This window comes from Bos indicus, chromosome 6 (assembly GCF_029378745.1).
Source record: "Bos indicus isolate NIAB-ARS_2022 breed Sahiwal x Tharparkar chromosome 6, NIAB-ARS_B.indTharparkar_mat_pri_1.0, whole genome shotgun sequence".
NCBI lineage: Eukaryota > Metazoa > Chordata > Mammalia > Artiodactyla > Bovidae > Bos > Bos indicus.
Window position 1 is genome coordinate 66,262,619 of NC_091765.1, and position 21,895 is coordinate 66,284,513.

At 40.0% G+C, this 21,895-nt stretch overlaps 1 protein-coding gene across 3 annotated transcripts in view; it reads right to left on the reverse strand.

Annotated features, from left to right (window-relative positions):
• The window catches only part of GABRA4 (gamma-aminobutyric acid type A receptor subunit alpha4), a 238,179-nt gene extending 237,552 nt beyond the window's left edge, over positions 1–627 (reverse strand). Inside the window, exon 1 of one of the 3 annotated variants that reach the window (XM_070791382.1) lies at positions 67–623. In XM_070791382.1, the coding sequence (XP_070647483.1) occupies positions 67–152 (86 nt within the window). In that variant the 5' untranslated portion in view covers positions 153–623. Of the gene's footprint in view, positions 1–66 lie in introns of all 3 variants that reach the window. The other 2 variants (XM_070791383.1, XM_019962690.2) reach the window with 2 other exon arrangements.
• Between the last annotated feature and the right edge of the window lie 21,268 nt (positions 628–21,895).

Below are 21,895 nucleotides of genomic sequence, written 5' to 3' on the forward strand. Positions count from 1 at the left end.
CCATAGGAGACCCAGAACTGGCCCCTTCTTCATCTTCCCCTGACCCCAGCACCCCGGGGAACTCACCAAGCCGCCAGGCACAGGAAGTGCAGGAGGGCGAAACTGACCCCGAAGGACATCGCGATCGCGGGTACCTTCTTGGCAGAAACCATCTTTGCAACATGCCATACTTTAAGCCTGTTCAGGTTTCCAGGCTCTCCAGATGCCCTGAGCAGGGTGCGAGGCGAGGGCAGAGGCTCTCCGCGGCGTGCGCACACTCGCGCTCACACTCGCCCGCGCTCACACTCGCCCGCGCTCAGCCAGCCCCAGCCGCGGTGGGCGCGTGTGTGCACGCGGGCCGGGGAGGCGGATCCTGCCTTTCCTCGCCCCCTCCTTTTCTCGCCGAGCTCTCTAGTGTATGAAGAGCTGTGTATACCGCTCACACTCTTTCTTGCCCGCACCCCGAAGCGGCCAGAGTTAACACCTGGAGCACTGATACCGAAAGGCTGAGCCGAGTTCTTTCCGACGTTTAACTCCTGGGCGTGAGACAGGGGCTGCAGCCTCTTCTCGAGCTCTGGAGCCCCGGCGCCAAGTGTGTCCCCGCCCACGGCTAAGCTTAGCCTCCGCTTCTCCCTCCGGTGGCATTTGGATTTAACCCTTGAAGCCCTTCTCTCTTTAGGTTGTCGAGGACCTGTCTGTACCCATTTTTAAGGCTGGAGGTGGAGAAATGGCGAGATGGATGGGCTTTCTGGGCGAAGGGGTGGGACATCTTGATGGGGAGGAGGAAATCAAGTCTGGACAGAAACAACCTCTGGGACTCTCCCCTTCAGGTGTTGTGGGGCGGCGGAGGAAAGAAAAATCTTCCTAGTAAAAGGGATTGCAACTCACTGGTGCTCTCTCGCCAAACTGTTAGAAGGTGGACTTGAGCCTCATTGTGTTGTCAACTCCTTTGCCAAGCTGTTGCTGCAAAGATAACAAATTCCTTTATGCTACCCGCCGCCGCCTGGCACGCGCATGCCCCCTGCTTTGCTGCTCCATCCTTTCCCTGCAGGGAAGAGAAGTGGAAACAAGGGATAGCAGGTCAAAATCACTTTCACTTTTTGAGACACTTGACACTTTTTCTTTCACTGCAGAGCTGACTCCACATCCAGAACGCATCCGGGAGGAGGGAAAGGATGTCTGGAGAAAGGGAGAGGAGAGAGTAGGAAAAGAGTGTGTGTGTGTGTGTGTGTGTGTGTGTGTGTGTGTGTGTGTGTGTGTGTCTGAGAGAGAGCCGATAATCAAGGGACGCCTCAAAGTTCACTCATGACTTGAAAACACTTGGCAGTATAACTTTAGTGTTGTATTGAACAGAGATAAGCACTTTCAGGAGAACTTTTAAAAACTTTAGTTATTGATTCCAAGAAGGAAAGGTGTCTGTCATCTTAATAGTGATTCCTATGGAAATACTTACATGTTGAATCAGTGACCTAAGTAAATTTCTGTATAGGTCCCTAGAACCACCAATAATTATGTTCTGTTTAGACCTTTGATGATTTGTTCACAATTTGATGACTGGTGGACTTATTTGATATGGAAACAATCAAACCAAGGGAGTTTGGGGTTTGTGTGTGTGTGTGTGTGTGTGTAAAATGCAAATTTCTCCTGCCATATTAATCAACAAGAAATGTCACAGCCATCAGCGACTTCTGGCCTCCAAATGAGAATGCAAGCTCCACTAGCTTCAAGGCTTTGGATGCTGCCACCCCCAGGGTGATTGCTGAGGAGCCCGGGGAATGCTAGAAGCTAGGTGACTAAGGAAAACAGGATGGCTCCAGATAGTTGAGATGCATATGAAAGGAATGAACTCAGGGAGCCTAGAGGGTTGCATCTTCCTATACGTAGAATGCTAAATTCCTTAATACCTGATCTTTGATGTTCAGACTGCCTGCTCCTTTTGTTGCAAACTAGTGTATAGACTGACTTTCCCCCTGCCCCCTTGGAGCAGTTTTCTCAGAGCTACTGAGATGCTGTCTCCTAGGATCAGAGTCCCAAACATTCCCACCAAATAAAATAACTCTCTAGTTTCAGGTTGTATTTATATTTTTTAAATACAAAACTGAAACTTGTTTGTTTCAGTCTTCTAGTTAAATTTTTTCTTACAAAGAGGAAGACTTTCTTGATTGCCAAAAATGCAGAAGAGCCAGAGGTATACACTCTCACTATATTCTGTACTACTTCCTTCCTGGCTTTTATTACATCTCACTCTAATTCGGTCTGTATCTTTCTCTTAAAGACTGTAATCTCCTGGAGGTCCGGAGCTGGGTAACTTTTCTTATCTGAGTTTACTTTTTTCTATTACAGTGAATGACACCTAGTACAAGGACAAAAAATATTTATTGAATGAACAATTAAATGAATGAATAGCTTGTTTCCAAGTCCATCTTAATTAACTTGGAAGAAACTCAAGTTCAGGCAAGCTCTTGGGGAAAAAAAATGGAAATACTAGTGTATTTCCCAAATAAGCCATGAAAACATTTGTCTCCTCAGATTATCTACATAAAAGATGCTAATACATTATATTATTATTATATCAAACTGTATTATTATATCAAACTATATTACTTCTCCAATCTTAGTGCTTTCCTACACTTTCTAAAATCTAATTCAGTATTCTTTACTTTTCTTTACAATTGCCATTAAATATGCATATACAAAACCGCAGGGCTTCCCTTGTAGCTCACTTGGTAAAGTATCTGCCTGCAGTACAGGAGACCAGGGTTCGATCCCTGGGTTGGGAAGAGCCCTTGGAGAAGGAAATGGCAACCCACTCAAGTATCCTTGCCCAGAAAATCTCATGGACAGAGGAGCCTGGTGGGCTGCAGTCCATGGGATCACAAAGAGTCGGGCACGACTGAGTGACTAACACTTACTTGCTTATATATAAAATAAACAATAGAAAACTATGACCTTGGGGAAAAGAAGTTCCATATTGTTAAAACAAATCATCTTAAAATATTAATTTTAAGTACGTAAAACTAAAACCTCACAAAATATAAAAAGAAGATTTCTCCTTCATATAGCTATTTCCAATTTTATTTTTGCTGACTGACGTCTAGTACTTAAAATCAACTAAAGATAATAGTAGAGACATTTATATTTCATTTTTTTACATCACAGACTTTTATTTACACTATCTAAGGGCTTCCCACAACTGGGTATTGTTTTTGCTTTGGCTTCATCCCTTCATTCTTTCTGGCGTTATTTCTCCACTGATCTCCAGTAGCATATTGGGCACCTACTGACCCGGGGAGTTCCTCTTTCAGTATCCTATCATTTTGCCTTTTCATACTGTTCATGGGGTTCTCAAGGCAAGAATGCTGAAGTGGTTTGCCATTCCCTTCTCCAGTGGACCACATTCTGTCAGACTTCTCCACCATGACCCGCCCACCCTGGGTGGCCCCACATGGCGTGGCTTGGTTTCAAGAGTTAAACAAGGCTGTGGTCTGTGTGATCAGATTGGCTAGTTTACTGTGATTATGGTTTCAGTGTGTCTGCTCTCTGATGCCCTCTCACAACACCTACCATCTTACTTGAGTTTCTCTGATCTTGGATGTGGAGTATCTCTTCACGGCTGCTCCAGCAAAGCACAGCAACTGCTCCTTACCTTGGACAAGGGGTATCTCCTCCCAGCTGCCCCTCCTGACCTTGAACGTGGAGTAGCTCCTCTCAGCCCTCGTAAGCTCGCACAGCCACCGCTCCTTGGACCTGGAGTTGCACCTCTCGGCTGCTGCCCCTGACATTGGGCGTGTGGTAGCTCCTCTTGGCCGCCGCCCTGAAGTGACTGGTGATAGAAGCAAGGTCCGATGCTGTAAAGAGACATATTGCATAGGAACCTGGTATGTCAGGTCCATGAATCAAGGCAAATTGGAAGTGGTCAAACAGGAGTTGGCAAGAGTGAACGTCGATTTTCTAGGAATCAGTGAACTAAAATGGACTGGAATGGGTGAATTTAACTCAGATGACAATTATATCTGCTACTGTAGGCAGGAATCCCTTAGAAGAAATGGAGTAGCCATCATGGTCAACAAAAGAGTCTGAAATGCAGTACTTTGATGCAATCTCAAAAAGGACAGAATGATCTCTGTTCGTTTCCAAGGCAAACCATTCAATATCACAGTAATCCAAGTCTATTCCCCAACCAGTAACACTGAAGAAGCTGAAGTTGAATGGTTCTATGAAGACCTACAAGACCTTCTAGAACTAACACCCCCAAACGATGTCCTTTCCACATAGGGGACTGGAATGCAAAACCAGGAAGTCAAGAAACACCTGGAGTGATGCAAATTTGGCCTTGGAGAACAGAATGAATCAGGGCAAAGGCTAATAGAGTTTTGCCAAGAGAATGCACTGGTCATAGCAAACACCCTCTTTCAACAACACAAGAGAAGACTCTACACATGGACATCACCAGATGACCAACACCGAAATCAGATTGATTCTATTCTTTGCAGCCAAAGATGGAGAAGCTCTATACAGTCAGCAAAAACAAGACCGGGAGCAGACTGTGGCTCAGATCATGAGCTCCTTATTGCCAAATTCAGACTGAAATTGAAGAAAGTGTGGAAAACCACTAGACCATTCAAGTATGACCTAAATCAAATCCCTTGTGATTATACAGTGGAAGTGAGAAATAGATTTAAGGGACTAGATCTGATAGAGTGCCTGGTGAACTGTGGATGGAGGTTCGTGACATTGTACAGGAGGCAGGGATCAAGACCATCCCCATGGAAAAGAAATGCAAAAAAGCAAAACGGCTTTCTGGGGAGGCCTTACAAATTGCTGTGAAAAGAAGAAAAGTGAAAAGCAAAAGAGAAAAGGAAAGATATAAGCATCTGAATTCAGAGTTCCAAAGAATAGCAAGGAGAGATAAGAAAGCCTTCCTCAGCGATCAATGCAAAGAAATAAAGGAAAACAACAGAATGGGAAAGACCAGAGATCTCTTAAAGAAAATTAGAGATACCAAGAGAACATTTCATGCAAAGATGGGCTTGATAAAGGACAAAAATGGTACGGACCTAACAGAAGCAGAAGATATTAAGAAGAGGTGACAAGAATACACAGGAGAACTGTACAAAAAAGAGCTTCACGACCCAGATAATCATGATGGTGTGATCACTGACCTAGAGCCAGACATCCTGGAATGTGAAGTCAAGTGGGCCTTAGAAAGCATCACTATGAACAATGCTAGTGGAGGTGATGGAATTCCAGTGGAGCTATTTCAAATCCTGAAAGATGATGCTGTGAAAGTGCTGCACTCAACACGCCAGCAAATTTGGAAAACTCAGCAGTGGCCACAGGACTGGAAAAGGTCAGTTTTCATTCCAATCCCAAAGAAAGGCAAGGCCAAAGAACGCTCAAACTACTGTACAATTGCACTCATCTCACATGCTAGTAAAGTAATGTTCAAAATTCTCCAAGCCAGGCTTCAGCAATACATGAACCATGAACTTCCAGATGTTTAAGCTGGTTTTAGAAAAGGCAGAGGAACCAGAGACCAAATTGCCAACATCCGCTGCATCATCAAAAAAGGAAGAGAGTTCCAGAAAAACATCTATTTCTGCTTTATTGACTACGCCAAAGCCTTTATGTGGATCACAATAAACTGTGGAAAATTCTGAAAGAGATGGGAATACCAGACCACCTGACCTGCCTCATGAGAAACCTGTATACAGGTCAGGAAGCAACAGTTAGAACTGGACATGGAACAACAGACTGGTTCCAAATAAGAAAAGGAGTTCGTCAAGGCTGTATATTGTCACCCTGCTTATTTAACTTATACGCAGAGTACATCATGAGAAATGCTGGGCTGGAAGAAGCACAAGCTGGAATCAAGATTGCCGGGAGAAATCTCAATAACCTCAGATATGCAGATGACACCACCCTTATGGCAGAAAGTGAAGAGGAACTCAAAAGCCTCTTGATGAAAGTGAAAGAGGAGAGTGAAAAAGTTGGCTTAAGGCTCAACATTCAGAAAATGAAGATCATGGCATCCGGTCCCATCACTTCATGGGAAATAGATGGGGAAACAGTGGAAATAGTGTCAGATTTTATTTTTGGGGGCTCCAAAATCACTGCAGATGGTGACTGCAGCCATGAAATTAAAAGACGCTTACTCCTTGAAGGAAAGTTTTGACCAACCTAGATAGCATATTGAAAAGCAGAGACATTACTTTGCCAACAAAGGTTTGTCTAGTCAAGGCTATGATTTTTCCAGTGGTCATGTATGGATGTGAGAATTGGGCTATGAAGAAAGCTGAGCACCGAAGAATTGATGTTTTTGAATTGTGGTGTTGGAGAAGACTCTTGAGAGTCCCTTGGACTGCAAGGAGGTCCAGCCAGTCCATCATAAAGGAGATCAGTCCTGGGTATTCATTGGAAGGACCTATGCTAAAGCTGAAACTCCAATACTTTGGCCACCTCATGAGAAGAGTTGACTCATTGGAAAAGACTCTGATGCTGGGAGGGATTGGGGACAGGAGGAGAAGGGGCGACAGAGGATGAGATCGCTGGATGGCATCACCAACTTGATGGACATGAGTTTGAGTGAACTCAGGGAGTTGGTGATGGACAGGGAGGCCTGGAGTGCTGCAATTCATGGGGTCACAATGATTTGGACACAACTGAGCGACTGAACTCAACTGAACTGGACTGAAGGGCTTCCCTGTTGGCTCAGATGGTAAAGAATCCGTCTGCAGTGCGGGAGACCTCGGTGGATCCCAGACTTGGGAAAATCCCCTGGAGAAGGGAAAGATTAACCACTCCAGTATTCTTGCCTGGAGAATTTTATGGACAGAATAGCCCGGCAGGCTACAGTCCATAGGGTCCCAAGAGTCAGACACGACCGAGCATCTTTCAGTTTCACCTTTTTCATATATTATTAAAGAAGTTACATGTTGGATTTACAGTCTAAATGTTTAAAATATATGTATCTATACACATGTATATTGTGGTGTTGGAGAAGACTCTTGAGAGTCCCTTGGATTGCAAGGAGATCCAACCAGGCCATTCTGAAGGAGATCAGCCCTGGGATTTCTTTGGAAGGAATGATGCTAAAGCTGAAACCCCAGTACTCTGGCCACCTCATGCGAAGAGTTGACTCATTGGAAAAGACCCTGATGCTGGGAGGGATTGGGGGCAGGAGGAGAAGGGGACGACAGAGAATGAGATGTCTGGATGGCATAACTGACTTGATGGACGTGAGTTTGAGTGAACTCCGGGAGTTGGTGATGGACAGGGAGGCCTGGCGTGCTGAGATTCATGGGGTCGCAAAGAGTCAGACATGACTGAGCGACTGAACTGAACTGAACTGATACACATGTATGTATCATCAGTTTAGTCGCTCACTTGGGTCTGGCTCTTTGTGATCCCATGTATTGCAGCATGCCAGGCTTCTCTGTCCATCACCAACTCCCAGAGCCTGCTTAAACTCATGTCCATTGTGTTGGTGATGCCATCCAACCCTCTCATCCTCTGTCGTCCCCTTCTCTTCTAACCTTCAATCTTTTGCAGCATCAAGGTCTTTTCCAATGAGTCAGTTCTTCACATCAGGTGGACAAATTACTGAAGCTTCAGCTTCAGCATCAGTCCTTCCAATGAATACCCAGGACTGATTTCCTTTAGGATGGACTGGTTTGTTCTCCTTGCTGTCCAAGAGACTCTCAAGAGTCTTCTCCAACATCATAGTTCAAAAGCATTAATTCTTTGGCACTCAGCTTTCTTTTTAGTCCAACTATCCCACCCATACATGACTACTGGAAAAACCATATCTTTGACTAGATGTTGGTAAAGTAATATCTTTGTTTTTTAATATGCTGTCTAGGTGGGTCATAGCTTTTCTTCCAAGGAGCAAGTGTCTTTTAATTTCATGGCTGCAATCACCATCTGCAGTGATTTTGGAGCACACCCAAAAATAAAGTCTGACACTCTTTTCATTTTTTCCCCATCTATTTTCCATGAAGTGATGGGAGCAGATGCCATGATCTTAGTTTTCTGAATGCTGAATTTTAAGCCAACTTTTTCACTCTCCTATTTCACTTTCATCAGGAGGCTCTTTAGTTCTTATTCGCTTTCTGCCATAAAGGTTGTGTCATCTGATATCTGAGGTTATTGGTATTTCTCCCAGGAATCTTGATTCCAGTTTGTGCTTCATCCAGCCCGGCATTATATATATATATATAGTCGTGGTCTGGGGGCAAGTTGGAAAAGAATTTCCAGACAATAGACAGAATGAGAGGGAAATAAAGTTTATTACGGTGGGAGACTCTATTAGAACAATGGGCCAGCTCAAGGCAGAACCGATATTGAACAGGGGTCCTTAATCCACTTTTATGCCCAGGGTACAAGGAGTGGGATAGGGGTCTTGTGGGCCATTTGCTGATTGGATGAGGTACATATCCTGTGTTGGGTGGGGGAGTAAGGAAGATATATTCTCCCTATGGGGTAGGAGGGGAGACAGGTTATACGGCTCAGGAGAACCTGAAATCTGTTCATAGTGACAACATGGGGAAGGGAAGGATGATAAGGGTCTATTTTTTCCATTCCTGCATTCCAAGACCGTCCTTGGTTTTATCTGCTCTTTCTTCCTTGGGTCCCCACATATATCTTATCACTATGAACTTTAAAATAAATCCAGTATTCAAAAATTACAATTTACTCCTGTAAATATCACTCAATATGCTATTATTTGGGGCTTTCCTGTTAGCTCAGCTAGTAAAGAATCCTCTTGCAATACAGGAGACCCAGGTTTGATTCCTGGGTCAGGAAGTTTACCTGGAGAAAGGATAGGCTACCCACTCCAGTATTCTTGGGCTTCCTTGGTGGCTTAGACAGTAAAGAATCTGTCTGCAATATAGGAGACCTGGGTTTGATCTGAGTTGAGAAGATCTGCTGGAGGAGGGCATGGCAACCCACTCCAGTATTGTTGCCTGGAGAATCCCCATGGACAGAGGAGCCTGGAGGGCTACAGTCCACAGGGCTACAGTCCATTCTCAGTCGGACATGACTGAGCAAGTAAGAACATCACAGCACATGATATTATGTGCTATATTATGAACATGATATAATGTTCCTATCCATTAAGATCCAGGCTGTAAATAATTTTTTCTTATAAATAGCTGTGTAGAAATATGAAGAAATTAAAATTATACCCATAATTTCCTTCTTTAAAGTTAACCTAAGTCTCTGCTTGCTATATTCAAATGCACTACCCCCTAAACATCATGACGTTAAGCCAGCAACATATTATAAATGTATCATAAAGGTTTACATTTGGTATGGAGGGATGCAAATAATGCGTATCACCTTACTGTTAAAGTCTTAGGATGGATACTTTGTCTATGATGCCTAAAAAATGTCCAGAAAATTAATAAAAAATTTTGTATTCATGTAAATATGTGCATTTTTCTGTGTGCTCTTCATAACTTTTATTAGATTCTCAAAGCCTGTAAAAAACTACAGTATGGACTAATATTTTCACATAAGAGATGACATATATAATAGAAAAATTAACCAAAGAAATGAATATCCATTTGTAGGTAATGTGTGACAAACATCTCTACCTCATTTGATAAACAACAACCAGTTTCTATAGACTATTATGTAGACTTTGAGTCTACATTGAAAGTGCTTGGCCCAATTTTTGTCAATTTATTCAATGGTCTTAATTGGCACACAGAGTTTTGAGCAATAATAAAATGTATAATTTGAAAAGTTTCAATCTGTTTCTCTTTCTTTCTGTTAATTATTTCTGGTAAAATATTGAACCAATTTAAACTATTTGAAGAGGGTAATGGTGTGAATTACTGTAAATTCTGAAGGAATGGATATCCACCTAGCTGAAACATTTCAGTTTTGAGAATGTAAAAGCTATTCACTATTTTTACATTAATGCATTTCTCTGCACTAAATATTTAAAATAGGTGAGAAGAATTGTTTGATGCTCTCTGGTCATGTCTTTCCTTATTTGTATTAAAACAGTGATTTTACAAAAATTGACCAGCATGCTGGCCTGTTGTTATTGTCTAGTTGTAGATTTGTATTTCTGCTCTTAAGACATCTCAAAACTGTGTCTATTGTTTTAATAGTTATTACTTTAAAAATGGCATAATCTGGGGTATCTTAACAGAATCTATTTGAACAAATAAATCATAAAATTAATTGATTATTTCTCCCAAAATATTTATTTTTCTTTGCCATATAGTTAATGCAGGTTTAGTTGTTTCAATGTGATTACTTGAAAGAGAAAATAATTTAAGCAATATGTGTATCTTATCTGAATAATTTCTATACATGAAATTTGGAAAGTCAGCTATTATATTAAAATTATAAAATTATTGATTAAATATTTTTATGATTGTCCATGATGAAGTTGGACAATGAAGAGAGTGTGCATGCATACTAATTGCTTCAAACCTGTCCCACTCTTTGCGACCCTATGGACCATAGCTGGCCAGGCTTCTCTGTCCATGGGATTCTCCTGGCAAGAATACTGGAGTGGGTTGAGGTGCCCTCCTCCAGGGGATCTTCCCAACCCAGGGAGATCAAACCTGTTTTTTGTTTCTTATGTCTCTTGCATTGGCAGGTGAGTTCTTTATCACTGGGGCCACCTGGGAAGCCCATGATAGTATCAATTAGTTATTAATAGTTAATCTAATTTGAATATTCAAAAAAATTTTTTGGTTAGGTATTATTCCCCACATCTTATAGATAAGGAAACCAAAGCTTAAAAATGCTAAAAAATTTTGCTTGTACTTACATGACCAGAAAATGGAAAGGTCAAGATTTTATTCTATTTCCTTGTGGAACTACTTAATAAAATTTACTTTTGTAGTTTTATTTGATATATGTGTATATTGTAAAATGATTACCACAATGATGTTAGTTAACACATCCATCACCTCACACAGTTACCTTTTGTGTGTGTATGTGTGTGATAAGATCTACTCTCAGCATATTTCATGTATACAATACAGCATTGTTAATTATAGTTATCACACTATACTTTAGATCCTTAAAACATATTTTTAATTCAAAGCTTGAAATCCCTTTGACCAATGCCTTCCCATTTCCCTCACCCCCAGCCCTAGACAGTCACTAATCCACTTTGCTTCTATGAGTTCAATTTTTAAATTTTACATATAAGTGAGATTATACAGCATTTGTCTTTCTCTGTCTGAATTATCTTGTTTCAAGAGTAACACAGGATTAATGCAACAATTTGGGAAGTCACTTAGTGATACATATACACACATTGAACATGATCATAACGTATGATCAGGCCATCCCATGCCTATTTTATAGCCCACTGAAGCTGTGTATATCACAACATACTGGAAAATTCTTAAAGAGATGGGCTTCCATGCTAGCTGAGATGGTAAAGAATCTGCCTACCAATGCAGGAGATGCAGATTCAATCCCTGGGTCAGGAAGATCCCCTGGATAAGAGAATGGCAACCCACTGTAGTATTCTTGCCTGGAGAATTCCATGGACAGAGGAACCTGGAGGGCTATAGTCCATGGGGCTGCAAAGAGTCAGACAGGACTGAGTGACTAACTGAGAAATATGTATGCAGGTCAAGAAGCAACAGTTAGAACTGCACATGGAACAACAGACTGGTTCCAAATTGGGAAAGGAGTACATCAAGGCTGTATATTGCCACCTTGCTTACTTAATTTACACGCAGAGTATATCATGTGAAATGCCAGGCTGGATGAAGCACAAGCTGGAATCAAGATTGCTGGGAGAAATATCAATAACTTCAGATATGCAGGTGACACCACCCTTATTGCAGAAAGCAAAGATGAACTGAAGTGCCTCTTGATGAAGTGAAAGAGGAGAGTGGAAAAGTTGGCTTAAAACTCAACATTCAAAAAACTAATATCATGGCAGCCAGTCCCATCACTTCATGGTAAATAGATGGGGAAACAATGGAAACAGTGACAGATTTTATTTTGGGGGGCTCAAAAATCACTGCAGATGGTGACTGCAGCCATGAAATTTAAAAATGCTTGCTATGACAAACCTAGATAGCATATTAAAAAGCATTGTTTTGCTTTTTAATATTTTTTGACATTATTTTGCTGACAAAGTCCATCTAGTCAAAGCTATGGTTTTTCCAGTTAGTCATGTATGGATGGGAGAGTTGGACTATAAAGAAAGCTGAGTGCTGAAGAATTGATGCTTTTGAGCTGTGGTGTGGGAGAAGACTCTTGAGAGTCCCTTGGATTGCAGGGAGATCAAGCCAGTCAATCCTAAAAGAAATCAGTCCTAAATATTCAATCACATCCTATATGTGATGGACAGAGAAGCCTGGCGTGCTGCAGTTCATGGGGTCTCAAAGAGTCGGACACAACTGAGCAACTGAACTGAACTGAAGCTCTCAAACGAGACCTACAAAACAGTGTATTGCTTGTAACAATGAAGACTGTTAAATGTTAGTTGTTCAGTTGTGTCTGATTTCTGCAACCTCATGAACTATATAGCCCGCCAGGCTTATCTGTCCATGGAATTCTTTAAGAAAGAGTACTTAAGTAGTTAAGTACATTGTATTGTATTGGATACATTGTATTGTGCTGTAAATGAAGCGCAATAAAGAAATTAAAATTAAGAAAATCAGGTGCATATATATATATATATATCAATTTAGATATATGCCAAGAATATGTTGTATGCTGTTTATGAGTATGCATGTAGTCATAAACTTGCATGAAAAAATAAATACCAAATTAGAGATAATGGCTGTCTGTGGAGGAGAGGAACAGAATAGAACATTGGCTACTTCAATTATTTATCTAATGAAGCACATATGGCAAAATGTTACATACTGACAAATTCAGTGGTAAAGACCTGAGCCTCCATATTTTTACTTTTAGGTATTGTTCTGACCATCTATTGCTATATAAAAAACCATTACAGAACTTGTTGATTGGAAACAAGAAATTTATGACTATCTCTCAGCGTTCATGGTTTGACCAGGCTCATCTGGCAGTTCTCCCAGAACATCTGGCACTTCTGGAAGTGCCTCACCTTGTTGCAGTAACTGGGCTGCAGTTAGATTGCTAACTGGGGCTGTGGTTATCTAAAGGTTTGACTGAGCTGGCTATGAAGATAACTTATGGCTTCACATCACTGACACAACATTCAGAATACCTGAAGCAGTTGGAGGGCTGACTGGATCCCTCTCTTCCTCTATCTTTTGCTTCACTACTTACTTAGCTTGGATTTCCCCACAACATGATGGTCTCAGGACAGTCAAACTTTTTTACATGGCAATTGGCTGCTGTGAGACTTAAAAACAAGTCTTAGAAGACAGAGTGTCACCACAATTGCATTCTATTGGTCAAATCAAGTTACAGGACCAAACCACATCATGCAAATAGGATACCCATGGGAGGCATGGTTCACTGAATGGCCATCTTTGAAGACTAGCTACCATATATACTTTTCTCTAGGCCTGAAATAGTTCATGGAAAAACTGAATAGCATTTTACACCAGTGGTGAAGATTAATTTCCTGTGTCAACTTGGCTTGGCTACAATTCCCAGATATTTGGCCAAAAATTATTCTAGATGTTTCTGTGAAAGTACTTTTTAGATGAGGTTAATATTTAAATCAGAAGTTTTGAGTAAATCACCCAATCAGTTGAAAGCCTTAAAGAAAAAAAGACTGACCTACCCAAAGGAAGAGAGGATTCGGCCAGGAGACCTTCAAATTTAAACTGTAGCTCTTCCCTGGATTGCCAACTTGCCAACTTTTCCTATAGATTTTGAACTTGCCAGCTTCCATTATTGTGTGAGCCAATTTCTTAAAATCAATCTCTCTCTCTCTCAGTTCCTATTGGTTCTGTTTCTCTGCAGAACCCTAATCTAACACAAGTGGTATGGTGATACAAGACTAAATGCTTGTTGAACCTCTGCAGTATGAGAAATATTTAATGTTGTATCCATTCAACAAGTAAACATATTCTTGCCTTTCAAATGCCACTAAATCCTTCCCCAAATAAGTAGTATGAAATGATTTTAGAGTCCTGAATATTATCTTATAATATGATATATTATTGCCATTGTTGTTCTTAAGATGGAGAGTTTTTTTGTGATGCAGGTAAGGGTTCACTCGTGATATGTGAACACATATAAATCTTAAACATGCTGCTGCTGCTGCTGCTGCTAAGTCGCTTCAGTCATGTCCGACTCTGTGCGACCCCATAGACGGCAGCCCACCAGGCTCCCCCATCCCTGGGATTCTCCAGGCAAGAACACTGGAGTGGGTTGCCATTTCCTTCTCCAATGCATGAAAGTGAAAAGTGAAAGGGAAGTCGCTCAGTGTGTCCGGCTCCTAGCGACCCCATGGACTGCAGCCCACCAGGCCCCTCCATCCATGGGATTTTCCAGGCAAGAGTACTGGAGTGGGGTGCCGTTGCCTTCTCCGAATCTTAAAAATAGATGAGTCATAATTGAGGCTTTAGATAAATCACTCTATTTGAATTTTGTCTTTTTGATTTTTAAGTCAGTCAAATAACACATGAAATTTTGGAGAATACAAAGAACTAGCAAACCCCCCCAAAATTATGTAAAATACAATTATTCAAATAAGGCACTTCTTAACTTGGTTTAAGGAAAAAAAGGGCTTAACTCTTTGAAAAAATTATTGCCATCTGCTTTATAAACTTTAACAAAAACTGTATATAGTGAATATATTTAGCAACTGAATAAGTCCAGGTAGTAAAGATGTGGAATACATTGTGTATCTTATGCAATTTATTGTATGTACTTACATTACTTTTATTTTATCAATTTTTTACTAGTGATATGAGGAGACCTGCTACTTAAAATATATTCATAACTAGAAGAAAAATTAAATTAACCTAAAGGATGTATTTATTTTCACTAATCATTGTAGACACAAATATATTAGCTTTTTAAAATGCTTAATACCAAAAACTTTTGAAGACAGGCATAATGTCAGATATTTGTATGTCTTTTTCAGTGCTTTTTTAAACTTCAGTACAGAATCTAACACATAAATCAGATTCACACAAAGTAAACAATTAAAGTATCACAGGTGTATACTGACTGGCCATCAACCCAGCATTTGGAACTAAATTTTCCAAACAAACCTAGGAACGCATAACATGACACAATAGCAATTTTACTATATTTGGTCCACAGAAGACTACGAAGCTAGACTGCTCTTCATTACCATCTGGTGGCTACTGCATGGAGTGGCATTAACCATAATTTTAAAAGAAAGTTAGAAGAACTAAATACTTTAGAGAAAACCTTAGTAGTATTGATGAATATTAAGAATGAATGAGGATAAAAACCAAAGAAGGATTTGGAACTTTCTTTACAATAAAAAAGTATACCATAAAAAGTTATTTTTTGGAAACAATCTATAATGGACAAAAGTTAAATATATGCTAAATAATACTTTGAACAGCATAAGAACTCCATATCACCCAGTTGTTTTACAGCACAAAAGACAATGTACTTTTTTTCTTCTAGTGGTAAATTAGATGTAATCATTTTTCTGAATTTACTAAATATTTTGGTCATCCATGTATCTTCACATGCCATTTGCCAAGAAATACTCTTCTATTTTATCTACCCGGCAAACACTTGTATACCTTTAGAAATTTAGCTTAAATGGTACCTCACTGGAGAAGTCCATCTGTGCAGTCCTAGTTGAAGGCTCAGTTATCCATCCCTAGAAACTGCTGTTGCTAGTCTGTTATCATTTACATAATGTTTTTATTCATGACTGGTTGACTTCCTCAGGAGAGGTGTTGGTGCCCTACTTATCCTTTTAAGATCCGAGTTCTAAGCATTTAATATATATTTAAGTAAATATATCCAGGAAGGAATAAATCCAGGAAGGAATAAATATTCCAGTAAGGAATGAATCCAGGAAGTTCATTGTTCTTTAGGAAATTTAAACCAAAGGAAACCTTCCCCATTTTACACTCAACAGATGAAACAAGGACAGAAGGAGATTTTGGAGAAAGAAAATGGACATATTGATGTTTTAAATTTCCCACTTCCATCACAAATCACAAAGCCAAACTAGAACCAGAAAATCACCTAGTTATGCTACAAAATTTTAAGTATGAGACTGAGGCTCAGAAAGAATCTTGGACTTTCCCAAGTTTCTACAACTAATAACTACTGGAATTAGTATTTGGACCCCCTATCAACTGACACTTCATCAGCGAGGTTTTTACTCTACTGGTTTAATCCCCGACTTCTTTTAGGAGAAATCTTAGTTCTAGAGAACTGGATTGTAAAAATTAAATACTCTTTTAGGGATCTGAATTCTGTACTTGATCCATGACCTGTGCTGTGCTGTGCTTAGTCGCTCAGTCGTGTGCGACTCTTTGCGACCCCATGGACTGTAACCTGCCAGGCTCCTCTGTCCATGGGGATTCTCCAGGCAAGAGTACGGGAGTGGGTTGCCATGCCCTCTTCCAGGGGTTGAACCCAGGTCTCCCGCACTGCAAGTGGATTCTTTACCATCTGAGCCACCAGGGAAGCCCTGATTCATGACCTAAACTATACATATTTACAGGCAACTTAAGAAATCGTTAATTATGTTATACGACAATATGAAATTCAGCTGAACCTTGAACAATATAGTGTGAACTGCACCGATTTTATGCAGATTTTTTTTCCATAAATACATTCTATAGTTCTGTAAGATCTACAGTTGATTGAATCTGAAGATATGGCACTGCCATTAAGGAGGGCCGACTCTAAAGTAATAAAGGAATTTTTCACTACGTGAGGGTGTCCATGCCTCCAAACCTCTCTACTGCATCTCATTGTTCAAAGGTCAACTGTATATTTAAATTTCTTAAGTGCTTGATTTTGTGCCAACTGTTGTGTGAATTTACCCTAAGGAAACAGCAAGTCATGCATGTCAAGATTATGAGCACAATAAGCATTAGGATATCATCATTATTAATACCTTTTTCTTTTTTGGCCACACTGTACAGGATGTAGGATCTTAGTTCCCCAACTAGGGATTGAACCCATGGCCTCTAGAGTGGAAGCATGGAGTCTTAACCACTGACCCTCCGGCTAAGTCCCCATTATTAATATTTCTGAAAAGTATAGACTCTCTAATATAATTTCTGTTATCTTTCTTTGACTATTAAGGGATATCCTTTAGAGCTGAGTAGGAGGTTTTTGAGATTCTCCAAACTTACCTTGCTTTTGCTGTGTTTTTTTTTTTTTAATTTATTTATTTTTGGCTGCACTGTGTCTTCCTTGCCACATGAGGGCTTTCTCTAGTTGTGGCAAGCAGGGGCTACTCTATTTGCAGTGTGTGGATTTCTCCTTTCAGTGGCTTCTCTTGTTGCAGTGGCGCATGGGCTATAGGGTGCTAGGGCTTCAGTAATTGTGGTGCACAGGCCCAGCTGCCCCATGGCATGTGGAATCCTCCTGATTCAGGGATTAAACTTGTGTTCCCTGCATTGGTAGGCCAGTTCCTAACCACTGAACCACCAGGGAAGTCCATACCTTGTTTTTTAACCAAATCCACAGAATGTCACTATAAAAATAAATGACATAGTCTTTTGGAATGTGTTTTTAATAAGATATGCAGGTTAAAATCCAGAATCAGTTTACATCTTTGAATGTATATTTGCTGCCATATCATCCAGTTGTTTTGTTTTTTTCTTCATCTTCGGAAACTACATTTCTAGGGAAAAAATGTTTTGGCATTTTCAGCCTTAACATTTATAGTTTCACTAATTTTGGCATTTCCCATGGTGTCTGGCACACAGTTATTTGTAATTTCTGTTAAAGTGTAAACATAAATAGTGGATGCTGAGAGGCCAGGAAGCAGGCAGAGCCAGTCACTTTGTTGGTCTAAGCCAAGCATAGTCCTCAGCTGAGGCCAAACAACATCTGACTTCGTGTTGCCAAGGGTTAATATCTCATAGACAGAAACACTCCCCAAGTGATTAAAAGTAAAAAAAGTGGTTCTTGGTAAAGAATAAAATTCACTAAGATTTTAAATTTTAGTGAATGCTAGAAATGTAGCAAATGTGATTTGAACAGAATCTCTGGGAAGGAACTCTTTGATACTGAAAGAAACAGGAAAGTGAGAGTAGTGAAGCAGCACATTCGGTATTTATAAAGTAGAGACTGACAATGGTCCAGCTTAACTTACGCTCTGTGTTTGCTGTGCTCAGTTGCTCAGTCATGTTGGACTCTTTATGACCCCCTGTAGCCCTCCAGGCTCCTCTGTCCAAGAGATTCTCCAGGAAGAATACTGGAGTGGGTTGTCATTCCCTTCTCCAGGGGATCTTCTCAAACCAGGATCAAACCCAAGTCTACTGTATCTCCTGCATTGGCAAGTGGATTCTTTACCTGAGAACTCCTATCTTACCTTATAGTCAGCTTTTAAAAGGCTTTCTAAAGATACAAGAACTAAAAGTGCCTTTTTAAATTTTCCGTCAAAGAGAACTTTACTTCTCCCTCTGCAAATTTTCTAAAATTAGGAGCCAGTGTCTCTGTGATGACTATCAGTTCTTCTACCGAAAACTGACCGTGGGCAAGCTGTAGCATATAGAGCTCAGTTAAGAGATGTTGTCATTTAATTTGCCCTCTACTCAACTTATTTGCGGCTTCTCAGGTGGCACAGTGGTAAAGAATCTGCCTGTCAATGCAGGAGGCAAGAGACATGGGTTCCATCCCTGGGTCAGGAAGATCCTCTAGAGTAGGTAATGGCAACCCACTCCAGTATTCTTGCTGGGAGAATTCCCTGGACAGAGGAGCCTGGCGAGCTACGGTTCATGGCGTCACAAAGAGTCAGACATGATGGAGGACACACACACACACACAAAACTTATTTACAACTGCATTTTGGTTTTCTAAGAGTAAAGCTGGCTATTAACTCAACAATCAAAAATCTAAGATCATGGCATCTGGTCCCACCACTTCATGGCAAATAGATGGAGAAACAGTGGAGAAACAGTGACAGACTTTATTTTCCTGGGCTCCAAAATCACTGCAGATGGTGACTGCAGCCATCAAATTAAAAGACACTTGCTCCTTGGAAGAAAAGCTATGACCAACCTAGACAGCATATTAAAAAGCAGAGACATTGTTTTGCCAACAAAGGTCTATGTCTAGTCAAAGCTATGGTTTTTCCAATAGTCATGTATGGATGGGAGAGTTGGACTATAAAGAAAGCTGAGCACCAAAGAATTCATGCTTTTGAACTGCGGTGTTGGAGAAGACTCTTGAGAGTCCCTTGGACTGCAAGGAGATCCAACCAGTCCATCCTAAAGGAGATCAGCCCTGAATATTCACTGGAAGGACTGATGCTGAAGCTGAAGCTACAATAATTTGGCCACTTGATGCGAGGAACTGACTCCTTGGAAAAGACCCTGATGCTGGGAAAGACTGAGGGCAGAAGGAGAAGGGGACAATAGAGGACAAGTTGGTTGGATGGCATCACTGACTCAATGGACATAAGTTTGAGTGAGCTCTGGGAGATGGTGATGGACAGGGAAGCCTGGCATCCTGTAGTCCATGGGGTCGCAAAGAGTCAGACACAACTGAGCGACTGAGCAACAACAAAGAGAATAAATGTTCTCTCCTTTCTTCTTGCTGTTCTTTAAAAATTATTTGAAACTTGGAAGTATCTGATTCAGGGAGACTTTTGTTATGTTTTTTAAGTCATCTAATAAAAAAGTAGTGATTTCTTTTTGTCTTCTCCTTCCTGGGTAAGATAAAAACTATTTTTCTAACTCCTTTAGATGTTCTTTGAAATGGAGTCCTTTCAATTGAGTTGTTTACAACAGAATTATAATAAAAACTGTGTTATTGCTGTTCCCTTCCATATCGAATAATGACCATACATTTTTATTTTAGGTCAGGATTGGCTTCCAGAAATTTCATAAGGCTTCCTAACCCTCACAAACAGCCCCCTCATTATATTATACTGAAATAGTCTGGCTCTTGGAAAAGATATTTAACATATTATAATTTATTTCATTATTCCAGATTGTATATTCCCACAAAGTTTGCAGTAAAAAATGAAAATGTATAAAAATTACCCAGTTATAATCATAAAGATAGAATACTGTAATTTTATGGGTCTGGCACATCTACTATATCTATACTTTGTCTTGGATCATGAATACAAAATCAGTCCAAAATCAAATTGCTTCACTTGGTTCTGATTACATTGACTTTAGTTATGATAAAGCCTGTATCCCGTAGGCAAACGTCTTCTGAAATATGGAATTATAAAGGCTAAGTGTTAAAAAGTACTATATATGTGTTTGGCATAAGATTCTATAATTAATATGTTGTTTTCAGCATATTTGACTTTGCCTGTAAAACAAAATTTTGTGACATGTGAACTCAAGCAGAAACATACAATATGTGAGGCAAATAGAAAAGGTAGTAAGATGTTAAATTTTAACCAAATACTCCAATAATTACATTAAAATTTTAAAGTAAATATGGTAACTAAAAGATAAGGGTGCTGATTCATGTTGACGTATGGCAGAGGCCATCACAATATGTAATTATCCTCCAATTAATACAAACAAATATCTCTTTAAAAAAGATAAAAGTTGTTAGACTGAATAACAAAAAGAGCTTAAGTATATGCCACTTAAAAAAAAGGCTTACTTTGAAGGTAAAACACAAATAATTTTAAGGTAAAGTATACCCCCATGTTTTCAAGTGTCATTATATCAAATAAAAGAAACCTAATCTCCAAGAAACATCATTAGAAATAAAGGTGAATGTTTCATATTGAAAAAAGACATATACACACCAGAATGATATAATAATTCTGAATTTGTTTGTACTTCAATTTACAGGCTTAAAAACACCGTAGGAAACATTGACAAAATCAAAATTTTGAATCATAGTGGGAGATTTTAACATACTTTCTCTCCAAAACTAATGGAACTGACAAAATACATAATAAGCATGTAGATGATTTCAATAGCACACTTAAGAAACTGGATCTTAAAAACATAGGGGACCGTTTCACCTAACAACTGCAAAGTATATATTCTTTTCAAATGACATGGGACACCACCCCCAGTGGCCACATGCTGGGGTTTAAAGCAAACCAAAACAAATGTCAAGAGACTGAAATCGTATCAACTGTACTCTTTGATGGGTATGAAATTAAGGTAGAAGTTAATAGTAAATAGATAACTAGAAACTCCGTCTAGAGAAAGGAGAAAAATTAGGGAGACGGAACAAGAAACCAGAGAGATGGGCAGAATCTAGATTATAAGAAGGCTTAAGTCATCCTAAGGTATTCATATCCTAACAGCATTGGGAGAGCAATAAAGGATATATATCTTGGGATTGATGTAATCAAGTTTGCATTTTAAAATGGTCATTCTGGTTATGTCTGTGTTGATGGGAGGTGAGGAGAGTTAGACTGAACAACAGTTTGGAGTAAGGAAATGCTAGAGGCCAGGAGGCCTGTTGGGGAGTGCTTGCTATATAATATTTAGATGAGCCTGGTTTTCTGAACTAGAACAGTGGCATGGTACACCTCTCAGCATGACACCTTGGACCTTTGATGCTATTTGCCTTTCAGCCTCACAAGGACGTCCCCTGATCACTTGTGTGAGGACACTCTTCTTGATGTTAGATTTCACTAAGATGCTATTTGCCGAGCATTACTATTTGCCGAGACTAGTTTGTTCTTTACACTTCCCAGTCTCCTTGTTCTCTTCCTGGTATCTGGGTTTTCTTTCCATCTCTGCCCATAAGCCTCTTTCCACTTTCAAGGTTTTCTAAGCTTTGATACTTCATTGCTGCCAGGTGAGCTGTTCTTAGCCCTTTCTTCCGGCTCCGGATGCCTCACATCTGTATACACACTATTCTTTCC